This window comes from Hyaena hyaena, unplaced genomic scaffold (assembly GCF_003009895.1).
Source record: "Hyaena hyaena isolate Hyena2069 unplaced genomic scaffold, ASM300989v1 scaffold_154, whole genome shotgun sequence".
Taxonomy (NCBI): Eukaryota; Metazoa; Chordata; class Mammalia; order Carnivora; family Hyaenidae; genus Hyaena; species Hyaena hyaena.
The window spans coordinates 2,451,784-2,470,312 of NW_024080786.1; the positions used below are offsets into that span (position 1 = coordinate 2,451,784).

Below are 18,529 nucleotides of genomic sequence, written 5' to 3' on the forward strand. Positions count from 1 at the left end.
GGAGCAGAGAGAAAGGAAGACACAGAATCCAAAGTAGGCTCCAGGCTCTGAGCGGTCAGCACAGAGCCCGATGTGGGGCTTGAACCCACGAACCATGAGATAATGACCTAAGCTGAAGTCGGATGCTTAACCAACTGAGTCTCCCCATTAAGGGACTTTTAAAAGAAGTGTTTTGTGAATGGTAGTGTGATTTAGCAAGCTACTAGACAAGCATGAAAAAGAAAAGATGAAATTCAAAGGCTGTTTAAAACACTAAAATCTTTTTGGACTATAAGAAATGAAATATCACAAACTAGAAAATAAATGATGGCTACTCTTAAAACCCTGAATTCACTTTTACAACATATTTAGGATATGTTTTTAAAAATCTATTTAATTGTTGGGGCGTCTGGGTGGCTTAGTCGGTTAAGCGTCCAACTTTCACTTAGGTCATGATCTCGCGGTTCGTGGGTTCGAGCCCCGCGTTGGGCTCTGTGCTGACTGCCAGCCCAGAGCCTGGAGCCTGTTTCAGAGTCTGTGACTCCCTCTCTCTCTGACCCTCCCCTGCTCACGCTGTCTCTCTCTCTCTCCTAGAAATAAATAAAACATTAAAAAAAAAATTTTTTTTAAATCTATTTAATTGCAATGAATAAGAATTTACAAAGTTCTTTTCAAGCAGTTGTTTTCAGATTTTACTTTTTCAGTGCTCTGTCGTGCATGCATTTGCATTTGCTGTTCCCTCTCCCTGGACTGAGTTTTCTTCAATTCTCTCATGGCTCACTCCCTTACTTCAAAAAAGGCCTTCCTTGACTCTCTAACTAAAGTGACACCTTCTTACCCTGCTTTATTTTTATTCATTGTTTCAATCATCTCCTAACACATTAAATATTTGTTCATTGGTTATCATCCCATTAGACTAAAAGACTTAGGGGGAGGCAAAGCCTCTTTCTGTTTTCCATCTAGAATGGTACATGACACATAGAAGGGCTCAATGATTATCTGCTTAGAAAAGGAAAAAGAAAACATAGTAGTACCCAGTTCTTCAATGAGTTCAGACTTCATAAGAAACGTAAATTTGAAATTTATAATCATGATCACAGTTTTTATGAAATTATTTTCTCTCTTTTTAAAACTTATTTATTTTGAGAGAGAGAAAGAATACACATGAGGGAGGGAGGGACAGAGAAAGGGAGAGAGGATCCCAAGCAGGCTCCGTGCTATCAGCGCAGAACCCAACAGAGCTGTGGACACAGTGCCGCGTCCATCCTATGAACCCTGATATCATGACCTAGGCTGAAATCAAGCGTCAGATGCTTAACCAACTGAGCCACCCAGGCACCCCAATTAATTTCTCTTCTTATGAAAGCATTTAAAAGACTGAATGGATACGAATGTACAGCCACAAACTTTATAGACAGGGGTATATTCAAAGTTCCTAAGTCAGTTATTTTGGAACATATTTTTAAGGAGAATTTAAAAACTGGAGGTAAAAATGGTCACAGATACCAAAATATCTCACCCACACTGCACTATTTCTACTATGTTATGAATTAAGAAGCTTTTGAGGGCATTTCATTATCTACTGTTTCTGATGGGGAAATGTTTTCTAGGTCACATTAAAATAAGGAGATCCAATAGTTTGAGTAATGTAACTACCCTCAAATATAGATAATGCCAATTCTACAAAGAGGTTTTATTTCTACTTTGTCCTCATTCTAGCCAAAGAATAGCTGCCCACTAAGAGGAAAGATGGGAACATGGTGAGACCCAGAAAAGACTTATTTTCAAGGGGAAGAGATATAAAAGAGGGGCAGAGTAGAAGACGACCAGGTCTTATCTCCAACCCAGCCAGAAAAGTTGCTCATAAATTGGGTATTTGCAACCTTAGAAATGCTCTATATAGTTTCAGTTAGAACAAATCCTACCATGACAAACCTATACATGAGGATTGAGAAGGTACTAGATATTTACATAGGCATCTTTTCTTTGTGAATTTGCTAAATCTCATTCATCAAAACCACAAAATTCTAGCACTGGAAGGGAATCTTAGAGACGATCTTAATTCTTTACTAACTCACTGCCTCACCTCCAACACACACACCTACATATATTCAAAAAGAGAGAAAATGAGATATAGGCGATCACAATGAAATTTTTTTGAAAGGCTTTTTAAATAATAAACACTGGGTAACCTGGGTTATTGGGGTACTGGGGCACCTGGTTAAGCATCTGACTCTTGGTTTCAGCTCAGGTCATGATCTCGTGGCTTTGTGGGTTCGAGCTCCACACTGGGCTCTGCACTGGCAGCATGGAACCTGCTTGGGATTCTTTTTTTCTCTGCCCCCTCCCCACTCCCATTGTCTTTGTCTCTCTCAAAATAAATAAATAAACTTTTAAAAAATCATTTGCAACTTGAAAAACACTGTATAAGTCAAACTTTGCCTTTCATTTCTTGGATTATATATGTGTGTGCATGTATGGGGAATATATATTTTAATTTCATATAAGAAAATCCTAGAGAACAATTGTTTGTTTCTGTTTTGTATGGAAAACATTTTATTTGTTCCTTTTTAAAAAAAATTATTTCTAGTTAACATACAGTGTTATGTTTCAGTTGTACAACAGAGTGATTCAACCATTCTATACATTACTTAGTGCTCAGGGTGAGATGTGCATGCTTTAGTCCCTATCACCTAATTCACCCGTCCCTCTATAGAACTACTCTCTGGTAAGAGAACTCTTTTTTTTTTTTTTTTAAAGAGCTTTAGTCTCTCAAAGCTAGAAACAATTTTATGAAATGTTTTCCTACTATATGCAGTAAAATTCTTCAACTACTTGAAAAAAAGATAAATGATATATTTGACAAATTATATCACTCATATATCAGTAAAACAGATGGTGCTAATGAAAATAACAGTTGACCCTCCCAAAAGTATGACTTTCTCAACTTCAGTGAACCATTTTGCAAATAGAAATTATTGTCTATAAACAGTTGTGAGCAAAAATGCAAATAAGCCAAGACAAATTCCTAAAATACACAGTATGGTGGGTCAACAGCATTATATTCCTATAAAAAGATGTGCTTTCTTCTATAATTATCTTTTTCATGATATGGCATCAGAGGTGTTATTTGGTTTCATTATGACTAAGCACTCCAGGGCCCTAACATCATTTGATAAGAATATGAAATTGCTGAAAGGGCAACCAAAATCGATTTAATGAAAACCAGAAATTTATAGGCATTATTACATGTACATATATGTACAAATGCTAAAGATCATTCCAAGTAAAAAGACTGTTGAGTGGGCAATAATCCCTCCCACTTCTTTTAGAGTTCTATCTCTTGTAAATAAAAAAAATTGTTTTGCTCTAGTGTATTCTTCTTAACTCTCAAGATTCTGAACTAAGAAGTTCCGAAGTAATTCCACAAAATCCATTCACCAAAAATGACTTGAAATCCCAATTTGCAGTATATCTGATAGTGTTACAAAGCTTTATCATAACACAAATAAGAAAAGCAGCAAGTGAGAATCATCTAGCAGCAAAAACAAAAGACTGTAAAATGAAGGGTTCTTTAAGACAATTTTTAGATTCATTTATAACAAGTAAAATTAAGAATATTTTGTAGAGAAGTTCACCAATTTAATCCATCCCATATTAAAAACAAATCTGCTTGGTTTAGACACCCAGAATACTCTTGACCTATCTGTCCTATCAGCCCTTCATTATCTGTCAAAGGAGCAAATTAAGCACCAGTCCTCATAAAGGCATCATCATTAAAAAAAAGTATTTGATTTATGAAAACCATTACAGATTATCACTCATAAAATTTAATTCAGCTAAAAACCCCCTCACATGTTAAAATAAACCTACCAGCATTATATTGTGATTGCAATTAGTTACTCAGAGTAAGTAAAGTATCTGCATAGGCTTCACAGTGTTAGGTACTTCAAGATGAAGGAGACACAACAACTCCCCAAAACTATACGAACCACAAGTGATAAAAAATAGAAATTATAACCTCCCCAAAATGCTGCATGGATATTTCAGGGCTTTTCCTTTGCCAGACTAGTGGATGATGAAAACATTTAAAAATCTCATACATGTGAGTCTTGCACAATAGGGTATGTTCCTGAAAACTTTATGTGAATTAAACCTAATTTCAAATCTTCCTGAGAAGCTCTTAAACTAAAATGACCATTTCAGAATAATTACTTATTCCCATTTTATCTATTTCAAGTAAATCAAATGTATAACAATGTGATTTTCCACAGCAGCATAAATTTCTAGCTTCAATAAATAATCTTCTCAGAAATTGATGAATTCTTAGAATAATTTTACAGGAAGTTTTATATTTATTGATATATGTATGTACATATGTATCTATGTGTATATAGACAGGTATGCAGACATATAAAATTATACGTAAAAAATGGTCATACTTCCTTCTTCATGCACAGTTGCTGAGATACAGTACCTGTAATTCTCACACACAATTCAAGAAAACAAGATAATGTTGGATTTATTCTCCTCCTAACCAGGCACACATGTATAGTATCACCAAACTATTTTTAGTTCTTGCATACAAATTATGTGGAAAACTAACAAAGACAGAAAAGTGGGGGTGAGGGGACTGAATCACAGAATAGTAAGAATAAAACCTTTTTCTACTTAAAATTCATTTAGTGAAACTGAAACACTGCCCTTGATGACACAACAGCTTAAAAAAAGCATATATTTGTCTACTTATCTGGAATTAATTTCAACACCCAGATTAATTGATTCATATAATATTAGTCAAAGAGTAATGTTTAGTGACCACAAGCTTACCAAGGCATATGCAAATATACATGTTTATACACACACAGGCACATCAGAAGCATGAATTCCTTAAATGTTTGCTCTGTTTTCCAGTTGAATATTAACACATAGGATAATAAGCAATAAAATGGAATGATCCTTTACCAATAGTTTCAAGAAAGATAGGGATAAGAGAACACAAAAATAAAACACAATTGGGAGCTATGTAGGTATACAAGATATCTAAATTTAGTTTGCTCTACTGATTTCATAACTGGATGGCATATACTACTTACAGAGCAGCAAAGGTGCAAAGATTTGAATTTAAACCCCTAATTAAGGAATGGTTTGACAGTTCTGGTGTCCTGTACCTGCTTGACACCATAACTTAGTAGGCAATCTCAAATGAAAATACTGCATAAAGTACAATCTTAGTTATAGCAACAACAAATCGTATTTAAAAAATGAAATCCTCATGTTCAAAACTCACTGGCATCCACCAAGACAACAACTTCTACATAGTTTCATTCATTCAAAGAACAACAATTTGTAATAATAAAAAAGAAACCTTTTTGACCTTGATTACTGTCATCTGATCATAACACAACTGTAACTAACCTGGCTGCCATGACAGCTTCTCTTCAAGGGGCTCGGTCTTAATCATAAATCAACAAAATGACTAATTCAACATTGTTAAAACCAGTGAGTAGATGCTTGGAGCCATTCCAATTTCTACTTCTTTGGAAAGGTCAATATACCTACTCAAAAACACAATAGCCTTATCTTTCAAAGTGCTTTCTTCTTTTCTAGGATTGAAAAACAATGTTACCATTTAAATTTAAAGTGAACTCTAACTTGTAATTAAAATGTTCATTACGTCTGAAATGGTGACCTGCTAAAATATAGTTTTAGTTTTCCTCTCATGGCCCAAGTCACAAATCCTTCCTCCTCCTCTTTCCTGATCATTTAAAATAGTTTTTTAGATCTAAAAGACCCATGAAAATACTTATTCCTGCATCAGTCTTCAATTGCTACAGTGACATTATATAATAACCTTAAAAAACAAAAACTTTTTCTTTTGCTAAAGGAGCAACAAATGCAAATGGAGCTTAGATATAAACACTCCAAAAAAACGAGATGCTAACACAAATTAAAAGGATTTAGTGGTTAAAATGTATCTTAACTATTTACATCTGCTTGCAGTGTTATAAATGATGAAAACCCAGTGTTCATATCCTTCATAATAAAAATTTATTCTGTACTTTAATACAAAGGCTATGTTGCATAAACAGAGGATTTAAAGCTGTAGCAGAGTGGCTGAATGAAAGGAAAATGGCAATCTTTCTGGCTCCAGTAGATGCCATTCCCTATCACACAATGTTTCCCACTCATAAATACATGACAAATACTTCCTCAATCATTTTTTACGAGCAGGGATGCACAGGGGGTAGTCAATGGCTAGCTTGAGGGAAAATAGGAACAGCAGGCGGCAGAAACTGTACAGAAAATGGCTATGTGGTAAATTCTCTTCTGGAACATCACTCAGTTACCCAGTCTTTGATCTTTCAGCTACAATTACACTAACTTCCACAAGATCTGATCCCCCGCTCCCCACCAAACATGCACACAACCCCAAACCAGATCATTAGTTATATATAAAATCTAAAATTTGGTTTTATAAATAGGATCACCCATACCTCTACATTTTTATAAATTAAAATTTGCTATTTAGACAAGAGTTTGCTTTCAATTGGCTATAACCATATCATCATCACAACTGGTCTCACAAAAAACATGGGGTGTCTGGCGACAGCTAAATCACAGACTGGCGTCTCCCAAGCAGCCTGTCTACCATTAGGGTCTGGGAAATGGTATTTACTATACAATTAGAGCCAGGGAGTTCTACCTGTAATCATCCAAATACAGGTGTGAGAAGCCCCTTTGGGCAAGGAAACTGACTCATCCCTTTTCATGTAAACTTTGATGTCTGTATTGTTTCATGAAGCCTCAGGAAACCTTACCATTCATGCTACAATAAGATTTATTAACTGAGGTCAAGTAATAAATTTTAAAATTCCTTCCCAAAGGTAACAATTTTTAACACATTAATCATCAAATTTATAAGAATTTGGAACAAGGCAGAACTGATCATTTTAAAGTTAATTATCTACTGGAGGGTACTGACCAGGTAGAACTCAATTTTCATACAAAGTTTATGCTTTCTAGAACACTACCAATAAAGAAGACAAATTCACTTTCAGGAACACAAAATGTCTTAAAGTAATATCAACAGGGCATTTTTAGTTGCAGTAATTTCACAGAATTTATTCTAATCATTTATTGGAGTTAACCATCTGACATTAATTATTGTTTTGGCTTCCAGTCTATGAATGTTTATTTTTCAGTTTAAAGCTTCTCACTCTTTGATATCATATGGAAATGAGAATTTTTAATGGAAAATTGAAACCATGTGCATCTAAGTACTTAATGAAGTACAGGGAAAAACCAACAATATATTTTAGGAGAACGCAGATATTCTGCTTTGGATAGTTTTGATTTGTTTGTATGACTTAATAGTACAAAGCACTGAGGGTCCAGTGAGGCAAGTCAAAGTGAGCGCAGTGCTGAATGCACACATGCCCACATGTTACATGTTACATGCACATAGGATTTTTTGAAGCTATTTCTGAATGAAGGAAACCCTGCACATTTGGGTTACATGTCAAAAATGACAATCAACACATGAATGCATAGTCTTTACCTTTGTACACTATAAAATATTTGAAACAGAAACTTGATCTTCTTCTACCCCACGTCCGCACAGTTTTTTTAAAAAAATATTTTTAAGCATTTAATCTGTACTTTAAAATTTATGCCCGGCTACAATCTCAAGTGGATATTTTAAGGCCACATATAATATCAACAGTTAGAAATTCCTAGTTTAAAAACTATTATTGCTTTAACTACATTATTCTCATTTTGCAAAGGAAACAAACAATAATGTCTATTAAATTTAAATTTAATAAGTGAATACGCATGATTCAATATTGCCTAATTTAATTGTTTTTTCTTAAGTTCTCTCAGTGTAGGTTAGGAGATTCATCTCAGAATATAACCATCAAACAAAGCTTTCTCATACATTTTAAGCTTTTTAATAATGAGAAAAATATTAAAATCTAACATAGCAGTAAGTTCATGTGTGTGCGTGCACACGCGCATGTGTGCGTATAGATACAAATATGACACATCTGAACATATCCAGGAGGAAAAACTTACCATTTGTTCTTCTTTCTAATGTAGTCTTTTTCAGAAAGATTAACCAAGTAGACCATTGGTTTTGAAGTCAGAAATAAGTGTTTATTTAACACTTCAATCTAAAGTGGGAGACAGAGAAAGAATCCTTTTAAAAAGTGGAGCAAATACTGAGTAAGTCACTAAGTAACTTGAAAGTAAACTCTTTTTAAACAGGTAGCCATTTTCATAATTTTTGTTTGTAAAAGATTTGCTGTTATGCAATAACAGAAGTAGGGGGAAAAATAATAACAAGCCTGGAAACAAGCAATCATTGACAGAAATAAAGTTTATCTGGATATTAATAACAATAAAATATAAAATAATGACAACTCTAATTCATTCTCTAAGAAATCAAAGCCAAGACAGAAATAGGTGGCACGAAGTTTGTAACTTACTTCTTTGTCATTCCAATCATGGTAGAAGCGAACAGGTTTCTTTTGATCTATAACCCAGGATTTGACTTTGCACATTATATCCTATACAAGATTGAGAAAAAAAATAAATACAGGGTGGACACTATACATTTAGATACTAAATAGTAAAATTAACAGTTTTCAAATCTTCACAATAAAAAGTCAATTTTACATGAAAGGGGAACTAAATCACACAGATCATCTTTTTTCAATGCCTCATTAAAAAACTACATATCAATGAAACATTTTTGCTATTAACATTTGAATATATAAAATGTGGAATATTAGCACAATTAGTAACAGTCTTAAAAATTTCAAGACAATTTACATACACCAAAGATTATGAGAGTTAATAACATTTCAACATCACCTAGGGATGCCACTTGCAAGATAAACATGCTATTAGAAAATGGAGGGAGGGAAGAATACTGGAAAGAGACTGAATTATACTTTTTTCCTTAAAAAGAAAAACAAACAAAATAGACGAAATTGAGCCTATTATTGATGATCTACCCTCTAAAATATTAAATCAGCTGACCAAAACCTTTCTAATTCTGAATTAATTTTTTGCCAACACCTTCTTCCTGCCCACTTCTCCTGTCCCCGCTCCAACACTGCCCCCCCCCCCCAACCTGCCAAAGCCTCCATTACACAATGGCAAGAGCCCTGCACTGGTGACCTCCAACCAGCTGCATTCACTTTCAGAACATCTCTCTCTGCTGGAAATCTAAAGGCCTTTTAGTTAGCAAGCTAGTGTGCATTCAGAAGGAGTAACTGCAGGAAGAGCCCAATGTGCTTTGTTTCTCTAGCCTTTCTTCACAGAAAGATTAATCATCTGTGAAATGGAAACGGCAAACAGCAAGTGACACAAACTGAACCCTTCAAGTCTTTCCTCATCAGTTTTGTGGTTCTGAATCTAAAAGCTGCGTGTGGCAAGGTTCTTCTTACAGGCAGGTGTTAATAAAAGGCTCTTGGGTCTGAAAGGTCAAACTTAGCTCTTCCAGAAGAAGTGCATTTGAGAGTCATCTGGTTTTTTGTTGTTGTTGTTAAAGATAATTTATGGATATGTTTTAAATATGCATTTCCCAAAATTTTATGGTAACACAATAATCAGTAATAGAGTTCTTGGGTTTTCATCGATTTATTTACCACAAATCAGTTATTTTTCTATAAATATCTACTTGTATAAATTACCTCAGTATTTAGTATACCTTCCTTCCAAATCTTGCTGTTACCAACAGGAAAAATAAGGAAAAAGCCCTATGTCCTTAGATCCTGATTTGAAACTCTCCAGGAAAAGGACTTCCCACAGATTTTAACAAGGAAGGGGCAAGCTGAAAACTTTTAATGAAATCTAACATGTTCTGCTTAAGAATAATCACTTTTACTCTTCTATAACTGAATTTCACTCATAAATGTTTAAAAGTGGCTAACGTAACACCATTTCCTACAAGGAGAAGATCAAAGTGCTATATTACAAATGCATTATGATTAAAAAAGCCCTGTGCAGCCTTGCTATTAACTGTTCTTTAAACCCTAAAAGGCTTCCCATAGATCTCACTTGGCACTGCATATACAACCTTTGACAAGTAATGTAGACCATTTTTATTCATTGCCTAAAATTGTAGGCAATTATGTGCGTCACACTGGCCACCTGCAAATTCTGAATGCCTGCTCCAGTTGTCAGTGCAAAAAACTAATGTCGGAGGGGATTAATCTAGGGGGAGAGAGTCCTCTTTAATGGCTCCAGCAGGTGAAATGGCCCAGCTGGTTACTATGATGAGTGGCCAGAACAGCTTATGTAGAGACACGCAACAAGATTATACAAAAGGAGAAAACAGTGGTACCATCTTATATTTGGTTCCATTAGTTTTTTCAATTAAAGAAATAAAAGAGAATAGACAGAAGAAAGCCAAACCAAAAATAAGGAAGGAAATTAAATTTTAATCATATAAAAAGTGTAAAATACTTTTGTAACTATAAACACAAAACCAACGGGCCTCAATAAGTGCTGATCACTAGTGAAGGAATTTCAGTATTTCTCCTCCATTTTAAATTAACTACACAATCACTGTAGACATAGAAAACTTATCAAAAAATCTTTTTGGCATTAGTTTTTTCCCCCTCATACCAACATATTAAACTACAAATTAGAAATGGTCAAATTTTAGTTAAAGAGAATTAACTCATAATTAAAGTTCTCAAACAGTATATTCACTAATGCCACATTCAAACTTTTTTTTTTTTTTTTTTTTTGACAGGGGGCTCGATCTCACAACCATGAGATCATGACCTGAGCCGAAATCAAGGGTTGAATGCTTAATCGACTGAGCCACCCAGGCACCCCCACTTTCAAATCTTTCAAAAACTATTTATAGATTATAACCAAATGTTTGACGAGTTGAATTTTAAAATTTAAAATATTTTATTTTGTACTCAGTGCTCTCTTAATTATCCCCATAAAAGATTTAACAGCCAAGAAAAGCTACCTTAGATTATTAAAAAGTGCCAGTTTATTTAAGACAAATAAAAAAGATCACTCTCTGATAAGATTATTTTACATAAATGATCACTATATGGATGTGATGTACTGTTTTTCTTACATAAAAATTAATTTTAATTTTAGCAACAAATTAAAAGATGTTTTATGTTTCTTGTCTGAAAAACTTCTAATCAGATTAAAGAAAACATTTGGACTTATTTGTATACAATACTTCATGAACTAAATTTCTTCTTATGTTTATATATAAACACATATATTAATTATGATTAGAACAGTAAAAGGTTCCAGTTAATTGAATACGGTTAACTGAGAAAATATTACACATTTAACCTACTTCTAACCATTTGGAATACAATAAAAGCATAAAAGCACCTAATGCTTGACACATCAGAAGTTACAGTAGGATTTCACAATTTCTTTAGTAGCATCATTAAGTAGAAATATAGATATAGGAGGATAACTTTTGTTTTGATAACTTTAACAAAGTCCTCACTTTTAAAACCATATATACATAATGAAGATTATGCAAAAATTCCTGGATATTTGAACTTTTTGGTTATATTGTAGTGATGTGAATACACTAATTGGAGAGCTAACAGCTTAATTCTTAAATGTGAAAATAAATCCTAGGTTTACAATTTACCAGGTCTGTGATCTATTGTTTTATTAATAAATCATAGATGATGACTATCTACTCCTGGGGTTGTTGTGAAGATCGAGTGAGATAATGCATATAAGGTGTTTTGCACAGGGTAAATTTTCACTAAATATGTTCTGTTGCCATTGTTATTATGACTGTTAAAAGATTAAATACCAGTCATTTACAAAATGACAATATATTCTCTTGGGTACTCCCTTAAAGCACATATATATCTCTCCAATCTGAATATTATTCATTAGTCCTTTTCTTCAAATTTCTGAAGTTTTACCAAAAATACTGGCTTTCTTAGTGAAATCTCAATACAGGTTTCTAGTCTTAACATTCTGCAAGAACTAGTTTTTACTAAACAATTATCTTTTAACTGCAAAGAAAATCCAAACTCACCTTGAATTCCTCACCTATCTGCTTTGACTCTTCTAATAGTCTCATATTTAACTTAAGAAATGCTCTATTTTTGGGGCGCCTGGGTGGCTTAGTCGGTTGAGCGTCTGACTTTCGCTTAGGTCATGAACTCGCGGTTCGTGGGTTCGAGCCCCGCATCGGGCTCTGTGCTGACTGCCAGCTCGGAGCCTGGAGCCTGTTTCAGTCTGTGACTCCCTCTCTCTCTGACCCTCCCCTGCTCACGCTGTCTCTCTCTCTATCTCCTAGAAATAAATAAAGCATTAAAAATTAAAAAAAAAAAAAGAAAGAAATGCTCTATTTTTTAATGTATTTTTATTATTTTTGTTAACAGCAGTTGTTATGTATTTAGGCTCAGGGAGAACGTGTGACTTGCCTAAATTCCCAGAGCTAGTAAGTGGCAGAGCTAAGATTCAAATTCAGATCTAAGAGACTCAAAAATTCATGTGCTGTCCAATCACACTGCCCATTTATCTTCCTGCCTTTCTTTCTTTCTTTTTTTTTTTTTTTTTTTTTAAGGTTTTTTTAATTTATTTCTAGACAGAGAGAGAGCGTGAGCAGGGGAGGGCCAGAGAGAGAGGGAGTCACAGACTGAAACAGGCTCCAGGCTCTGAGCTGGCAGTCAGCACAGAGCCCGACGCGGGGCTCGAACCCACGAACCGCGAGATCATGACCTAAGCGAAAGTCAGACGCTTAACCGACTAAGCCACCCAGGCGCCCCTTCCTGCCTTTCTTTCTAAGTGCTCCTTATTTAGCATGGTGATTCCCAAGGTTGTTATTCTAAGTCCTTATTCTTGGTCCAAGGTCATCAGGGAAATTTAACATTCCTACTATTTGGGTATTAATACCTGATTATCAATCCATGTCTCACAAAAATATTTTTCTTTGCACACAATAACATATTGACGCTCCAAGACTACATGCAACTTTTCTCTGTTCTGGTATTCTTCAGTTTCCATACCAAAAATTATTAATCTGTGACCCATAAGTAGATTTCAGGTTTCCCTAAGACGCTAAAATTGTATGTGAAGTTCTATATTTATGTGCCTTTGAGGGATGACAGCACATGTCTTCCAAATGCTTTTACAAAGGATTCATGATCCACAAAGCCAAAACCCATGGTTATGAGTGACTCTGGCAATACTCAAATGCCCCTCAAACAGCCAATTAAGTAAATGTTCTGGGTCCATGGACTCCCACACCTGAAGACTAACTTAAAACTTGTTTCAGCTAGACCCTCACTCAAAATTCATCTATACTGATCAACACCATGCTGATAAAAATTCTAGCCACTATAATGTTTAACATAATTCTAGTTAAAATTATAACAGGGATGTTGGAGAACATTATCGACTGAATATATCATTATTCTAAAAAATGAGCTGTTTGAGTGTAAAAAATATTTAGAGAGAAAAATATGTGACTTACATTGCTATGTATTAAACAATAAAGCTACAATAATTAGAATAGTGTGGTGCTAGAACAAAAAGAGAGGTACAGATTAGGAACAATGGAAAAATCCAGTAACTAGAGCTTTGCTAATAAATTATGGAACATTAATAGAACAGTTTTTATCCATTTAAACAAGACCCATCTGCACATACCCTTGCATGGGAAAACGTCCAAAATGAACTCCTAAGTGAAAAAAGCATGTTCAAAACAATGAAATAAAAGTTAAGAATATGGGTTTTGTCAGGGTGCCTGAGTGGCTCAGTCGGTTAAGCAACCGATTTCGGCTCAGGTAATGATCTAACAGCTCTGTGGGGAGCTGTCTGTGCTGACAGCTCAGAGCCTGGAGCCTGCTTCCCATTCTGTTTCCCCCGCTCTCTCTGCTCCTCACCCACTCGCACTCTGTCTCTCTTTCAAAATAATAAATAAACGTTAAAAAAAATTAAAAAGGAAAAGAAGGGGTGCCTGGGTGGCTCAGTCGATTGAGCGTCCTACTTCAGCTCAGATCATGATCTCACGGTTCATGGGTTCAAGACCCGCATCGGCTCTGTGCTGATTGCTAGCTCAGAGCCTGGAGCCTGCTTCAGATTCTGTGTCTCCCTCTCTCTCTGATCCTCCCCTGCTCATGCTGTCTCTCAGAAATAAATAAAACATTTTAAAAAATTAAAAAAATAAAGAAAGAAAAGAATATGGATTTTATCATCAAAAAGACCAGGGCTTGAATTCTGGCTCTGTCACTTTCTACCTGTGAACTTTTGGGACAGTTACTTAACATCTCTAATTTTTGTTTTGGTAAAATTGGTGTAACTCCAATTCAACATATGGTGATTATGAGGATTAAATGAGAAAATACATACAAAGTAACTGCCACAGATCCAGGCACAGGTATTATCATTTATGGCAGAATGCATAACGTGATTCCACTTGTGGTTTTAAAACTATATAGAATATAAACAACTATACTTAAATAATGAAACTGGGTAGATGCCATACCAAAATGTTAGCAAAAGAAATTTCTAGAAGATTGGATTTCAGAGAGACTTTCCCTTTGTGCCTTCTTTTTTAAAACTACAATGCTGTTTTATTTATTTCTACCCCAAAAAAATCTTTACATAAGGAAAAAATATATATTACAGTGTGAGGGGGAAGGGAGGACTTCACCTATTCTCTGCTTACCATCTGTAACCCTAAAATTTGATGACTAAATAGATAAGACCTGGCAGTTTATCAAGGTGACTCATTCTTATTCTGTAATAATTATAGCTTCTAAGTCTGATACTTGCCTCTAGCCAAATCCACTACCCTAGTACCTGATGCTGACACCCAGATGAGCTGATCTGTGCTAGTTAGGTGGCTTTAACTTAACACACAGCCAACAATGCACTCACCGAAAGAATGAGGACCAGGACTTCCGCTCAAAATAGTCTGGCTATGAGTCCACCAATATAGCTTCTTACTCCAACTGTGAGTACCCCCTTTTAAAATATTCCAAATTGAGGAAAGGCCAATCTATGTTTTCTCTCATGAAACAGACCTTCATTGTACATTCTAACATGATATTTAGGATCTGTCTGAATCAGAATGTTAAATATTTGTTGCTCTGTTAGATGAATGCTGCTGTTTATGGAGATCAGAGTACTGAACCTTGACTACCATCTTTCTACATACTTCAGTGACTAAGACTCCAGAAAGGAATCAACAAAGGACCAAACTGTAAGGCAGCAATGCTCTGCGTGTGTGTGTGTGTGTCTGTGTAGGATATCATCCAAGAATCGAAATAATAGGTTAATTCTAGCGATAATCTGAGTAGAATGTATGTTGGCAGTTGTGGGTTTTTGGTTATGTGATTCACTGAAGTAAACAGTGAGAACTTAACACAGCAAAGCTCTTGGCCTGTTGGCCATAAAGTGAGTGGCAAACACAATGGACACCCAATTCATTCTTGAGATATAGATTTCAAGAGGATTTGAACATTACTAAAAAGAGGAGGGGAACAATCTTGTATGATTCCTGTAAATAAGTTTGAATGGATTTCATCGTGTTCAAGGGAGGATGAGGGTGTGAAGGGAAGGAGCCAACAAACAGGATTTTAATAAAAAGGCTACTGAGTAAAGAACATTATAAAGAAAGAAGAAAATGATGATGCACATGCACACATACACGCCCTCTTCATGAATTATCTGGCATACTTGGCAGAATACAAAAATATATAGATATATGCAAAAAAGATTGTTTCTATGAAACAGAAGCCTGAGGCCATAAAGACAGAACAGTAAGTAATGTCAGAAAAAAATGGATGAAATTTCAAGAGAGTTGATAAACTAAGAAAAATTTGTAAGGAAACAAAATCAATGCAGAAAGGAAATAAAAGTAGGAAAATAAAAATCCAAAATGAACATTCAACTGATGCATGGCAGAAGGTAATCAATGGTTTGAATGTTAAACTTGGGAAGGTGTATATTAAGTATCAATATACACAGTATGAACTATGTAAGTGTATAGTTTGATGAAGTATCACAGAATGAACAAATACCTACAACTACTCTGATCAATATATAGAATATTATTAGTAATGCAGTCACGATGTTCCACTCTTCTCCGGGGATAATCACAATCCTGGCTTCTTTGCATAACAAATTAGCCTGTTATTGAAATGTACAGAAATGGAATCATACAATATGCATCATTTTGTGTCCAGCTTCTTTTGTTCAACACAGTAAGATTCATCCATGTTGTTAGATGTAGCAGTAGTATGTTTTTTCTTTGCCATGTAATAATCCCCTGTAGGAATATTCCATGGTGTATTTATACATTTCACGGTTAATGGATACTTAGATCGTTTATACTTAAAAGCTATTATGAATAAAGCTGCCATAAACATTCTTGTACATGTGTTTTGGTAAATTAGTTCATGCATTTCTCAAGTATATACCTAAGCCTGGAGGAGCTCTGTCATAGGTGATACATTCACCCAAATTTAGTATATACTGCTAATCAGTTTTCATTCCAATACCTGGTACTGTCAGTGTTCTTAATGTATGGGGTAATCTGAATTTGCATTTCCCTAATCATTAATGAAGGATTTCTTCTTTCATGAAGTACATGTTCAAATCTTTTGCCCATTTTTCTATTGGGCTGTCCTTTCCTTATTTATCTGTAGTTCTCTGCATATTCTATAGACAAATTCTTTTTTAGATGCTGCAAATATCTTCTTTCACTCTGTAGCTTATCATTTCTTTCTCCTGTTTAAGAGAATTCTTAAAAATTTTTTTTGAGAAAGAACACGCATGAGTTGGGAAGAGGGTCAGAGGGAGAGAGAGAGAATCTTAAGCAGGCTCCACAGGGTTCAATATCACAACCCCAAGACCATGACCTGAGCCAATATCAAGAGTCAGATGCTTAATCAACTGAGCTACACAGTGCCCCAACAGAAGTTTTAATATTAATGTCGTCCAATAAAACTTTTCCTTTATGATTACTGATTTTTGTTTAAAATAATAATTCATCTATTACAAGGTCTTAAAAATATTTTATGCTATATAATAGATGTTTTATTCCATAAGAGTTTCACTTTTTACTCTATGTAAATTTTACTTTTTTGTGTGTAATGTGAGGTGGATAAGGATTTATTTTTTCTCCCACATGGATACACAACTGACCCGTCACCATTTCTTGAGAAAAGCATTCCTTTTTGTTACTCTGCAGTACCATCTTCACCACAAATCAAAATGTATCTGTGTCTGCATATCCATTGTTCCATGGTCAATCTGTCTATCCTTGACTTTCTTAATCACTGCAGGTTCAGCACAGTCTTGATATAAGATTCATGTGTACCACATTCTAACTTGTTCTTTGAGACCACCTTGACTATTTTTGGACCCTTGCATTTCTAGGTAAGATGTGTGTCTTGTAAGCAGCACAGAGATAGGCTTTTAAAATCCAATCTGACATTCTTTGTCTTATTTAATTTTTAAAACATTTTGTTGAGGTGAAATTCACATAAATTCAGAAAGTAATTTAGCACTAAAAACATGGTATATTCACAGTGTTACAGAACTATCATCTCTATCTACTTCCAAAACACTTCTACCACACTAAAATAAAATCCCATATTCACTGAGCAGTTTCTTCACAGTCTCCCCTCTCTCTTAGTCCCTGGTAACCACCAATCAGCAGTTCTGTCTCTATGAATTTACTTATTCTGGGGATTTCATACAAATGGAATCATACAATATGTGACCATTATGGTTGTTTCCAAGGTTGATCCACAGCTAGCAGCATCAGTAATCGTTTACTTTTTGGTTTTTTTCCTTTTTAAAAAAAAAATTCCAATATAGTTAAAGCATAGTGTTACATTAGTTTCAGGTGTACAATATAGTGATCGAACAATTCCATACAACACCTAGTGCTCATCATGACAAGTGTACTCCTTAATCCCCACCACCTATTTCACCCGACTCTTTCTTGCACCCCTTCTCTGGTAACCATCAGTTTGTTCTCTATTGTTAAGAGTCTGTTTCTTGGGAAGCCTGCATGGCTCAGTCTGTTAAGTGTCTGACTTCAGCTCAGGTCAGATCTCGTGGCTTGTGAGTTCAAGGCCTGGAGCCCGCTTTGGATTCTGTGTCTCCTCTCTGTCTCTGCCCCTCCCCTGCTTGTGTTCTCTCTCAAAACAAACAAACAAACAAACAAACATTAAGGGGAAAAACACACACACACACATATATATAGAGTCTGTTTCCTGGCTTGTTTCTCCCTGGTATTCATTTACTTTTTAATTTTATTTTTTATTTTTAAGTAATCTCTACACTCAATATGGATGGGCCTCAAACTCACAGCCCTGAGATCGAGAGTCACATGCCCCACTGACTGAGCCACCCAGGTGCCCCAATGCTAATTTATTTTTGAAGGTTAAATAATATTCCATTTTATGTATATATCACAATTTGTTTAAACACTCATCCCCAAAACCCTCATATCAAATGGACATTTGGGCTGTTTTCTGCATTCTGGCTACTGGCGTAGCATGGCTAT

General features: G+C 35.1%; 1 protein-coding gene across 2 annotated transcripts in view; it reads right to left on the reverse strand.

The window, feature by feature from the left end:
- The window catches only part of OLA1 (Obg like ATPase 1), a 162,400-nt gene that overhangs the window by 40,876 nt on the left and 102,995 nt on the right, over positions 1 to 18,529 (reverse strand). For both annotated transcript variants that reach the window (XM_039239204.1, XM_039239205.1), the window contains exons 6-7: positions 8,469 to 8,549; positions 8,056 to 8,153 (exon numbers count right to left, since the gene is read on the reverse strand). In XM_039239204.1, coding sequence (XP_039095135.1) covers positions 8,056 to 8,153; positions 8,469 to 8,549 — 179 coding nt within the window. The remainder of the gene's footprint in view (positions 1 to 8,055; positions 8,154 to 8,468; positions 8,550 to 18,529) is intronic.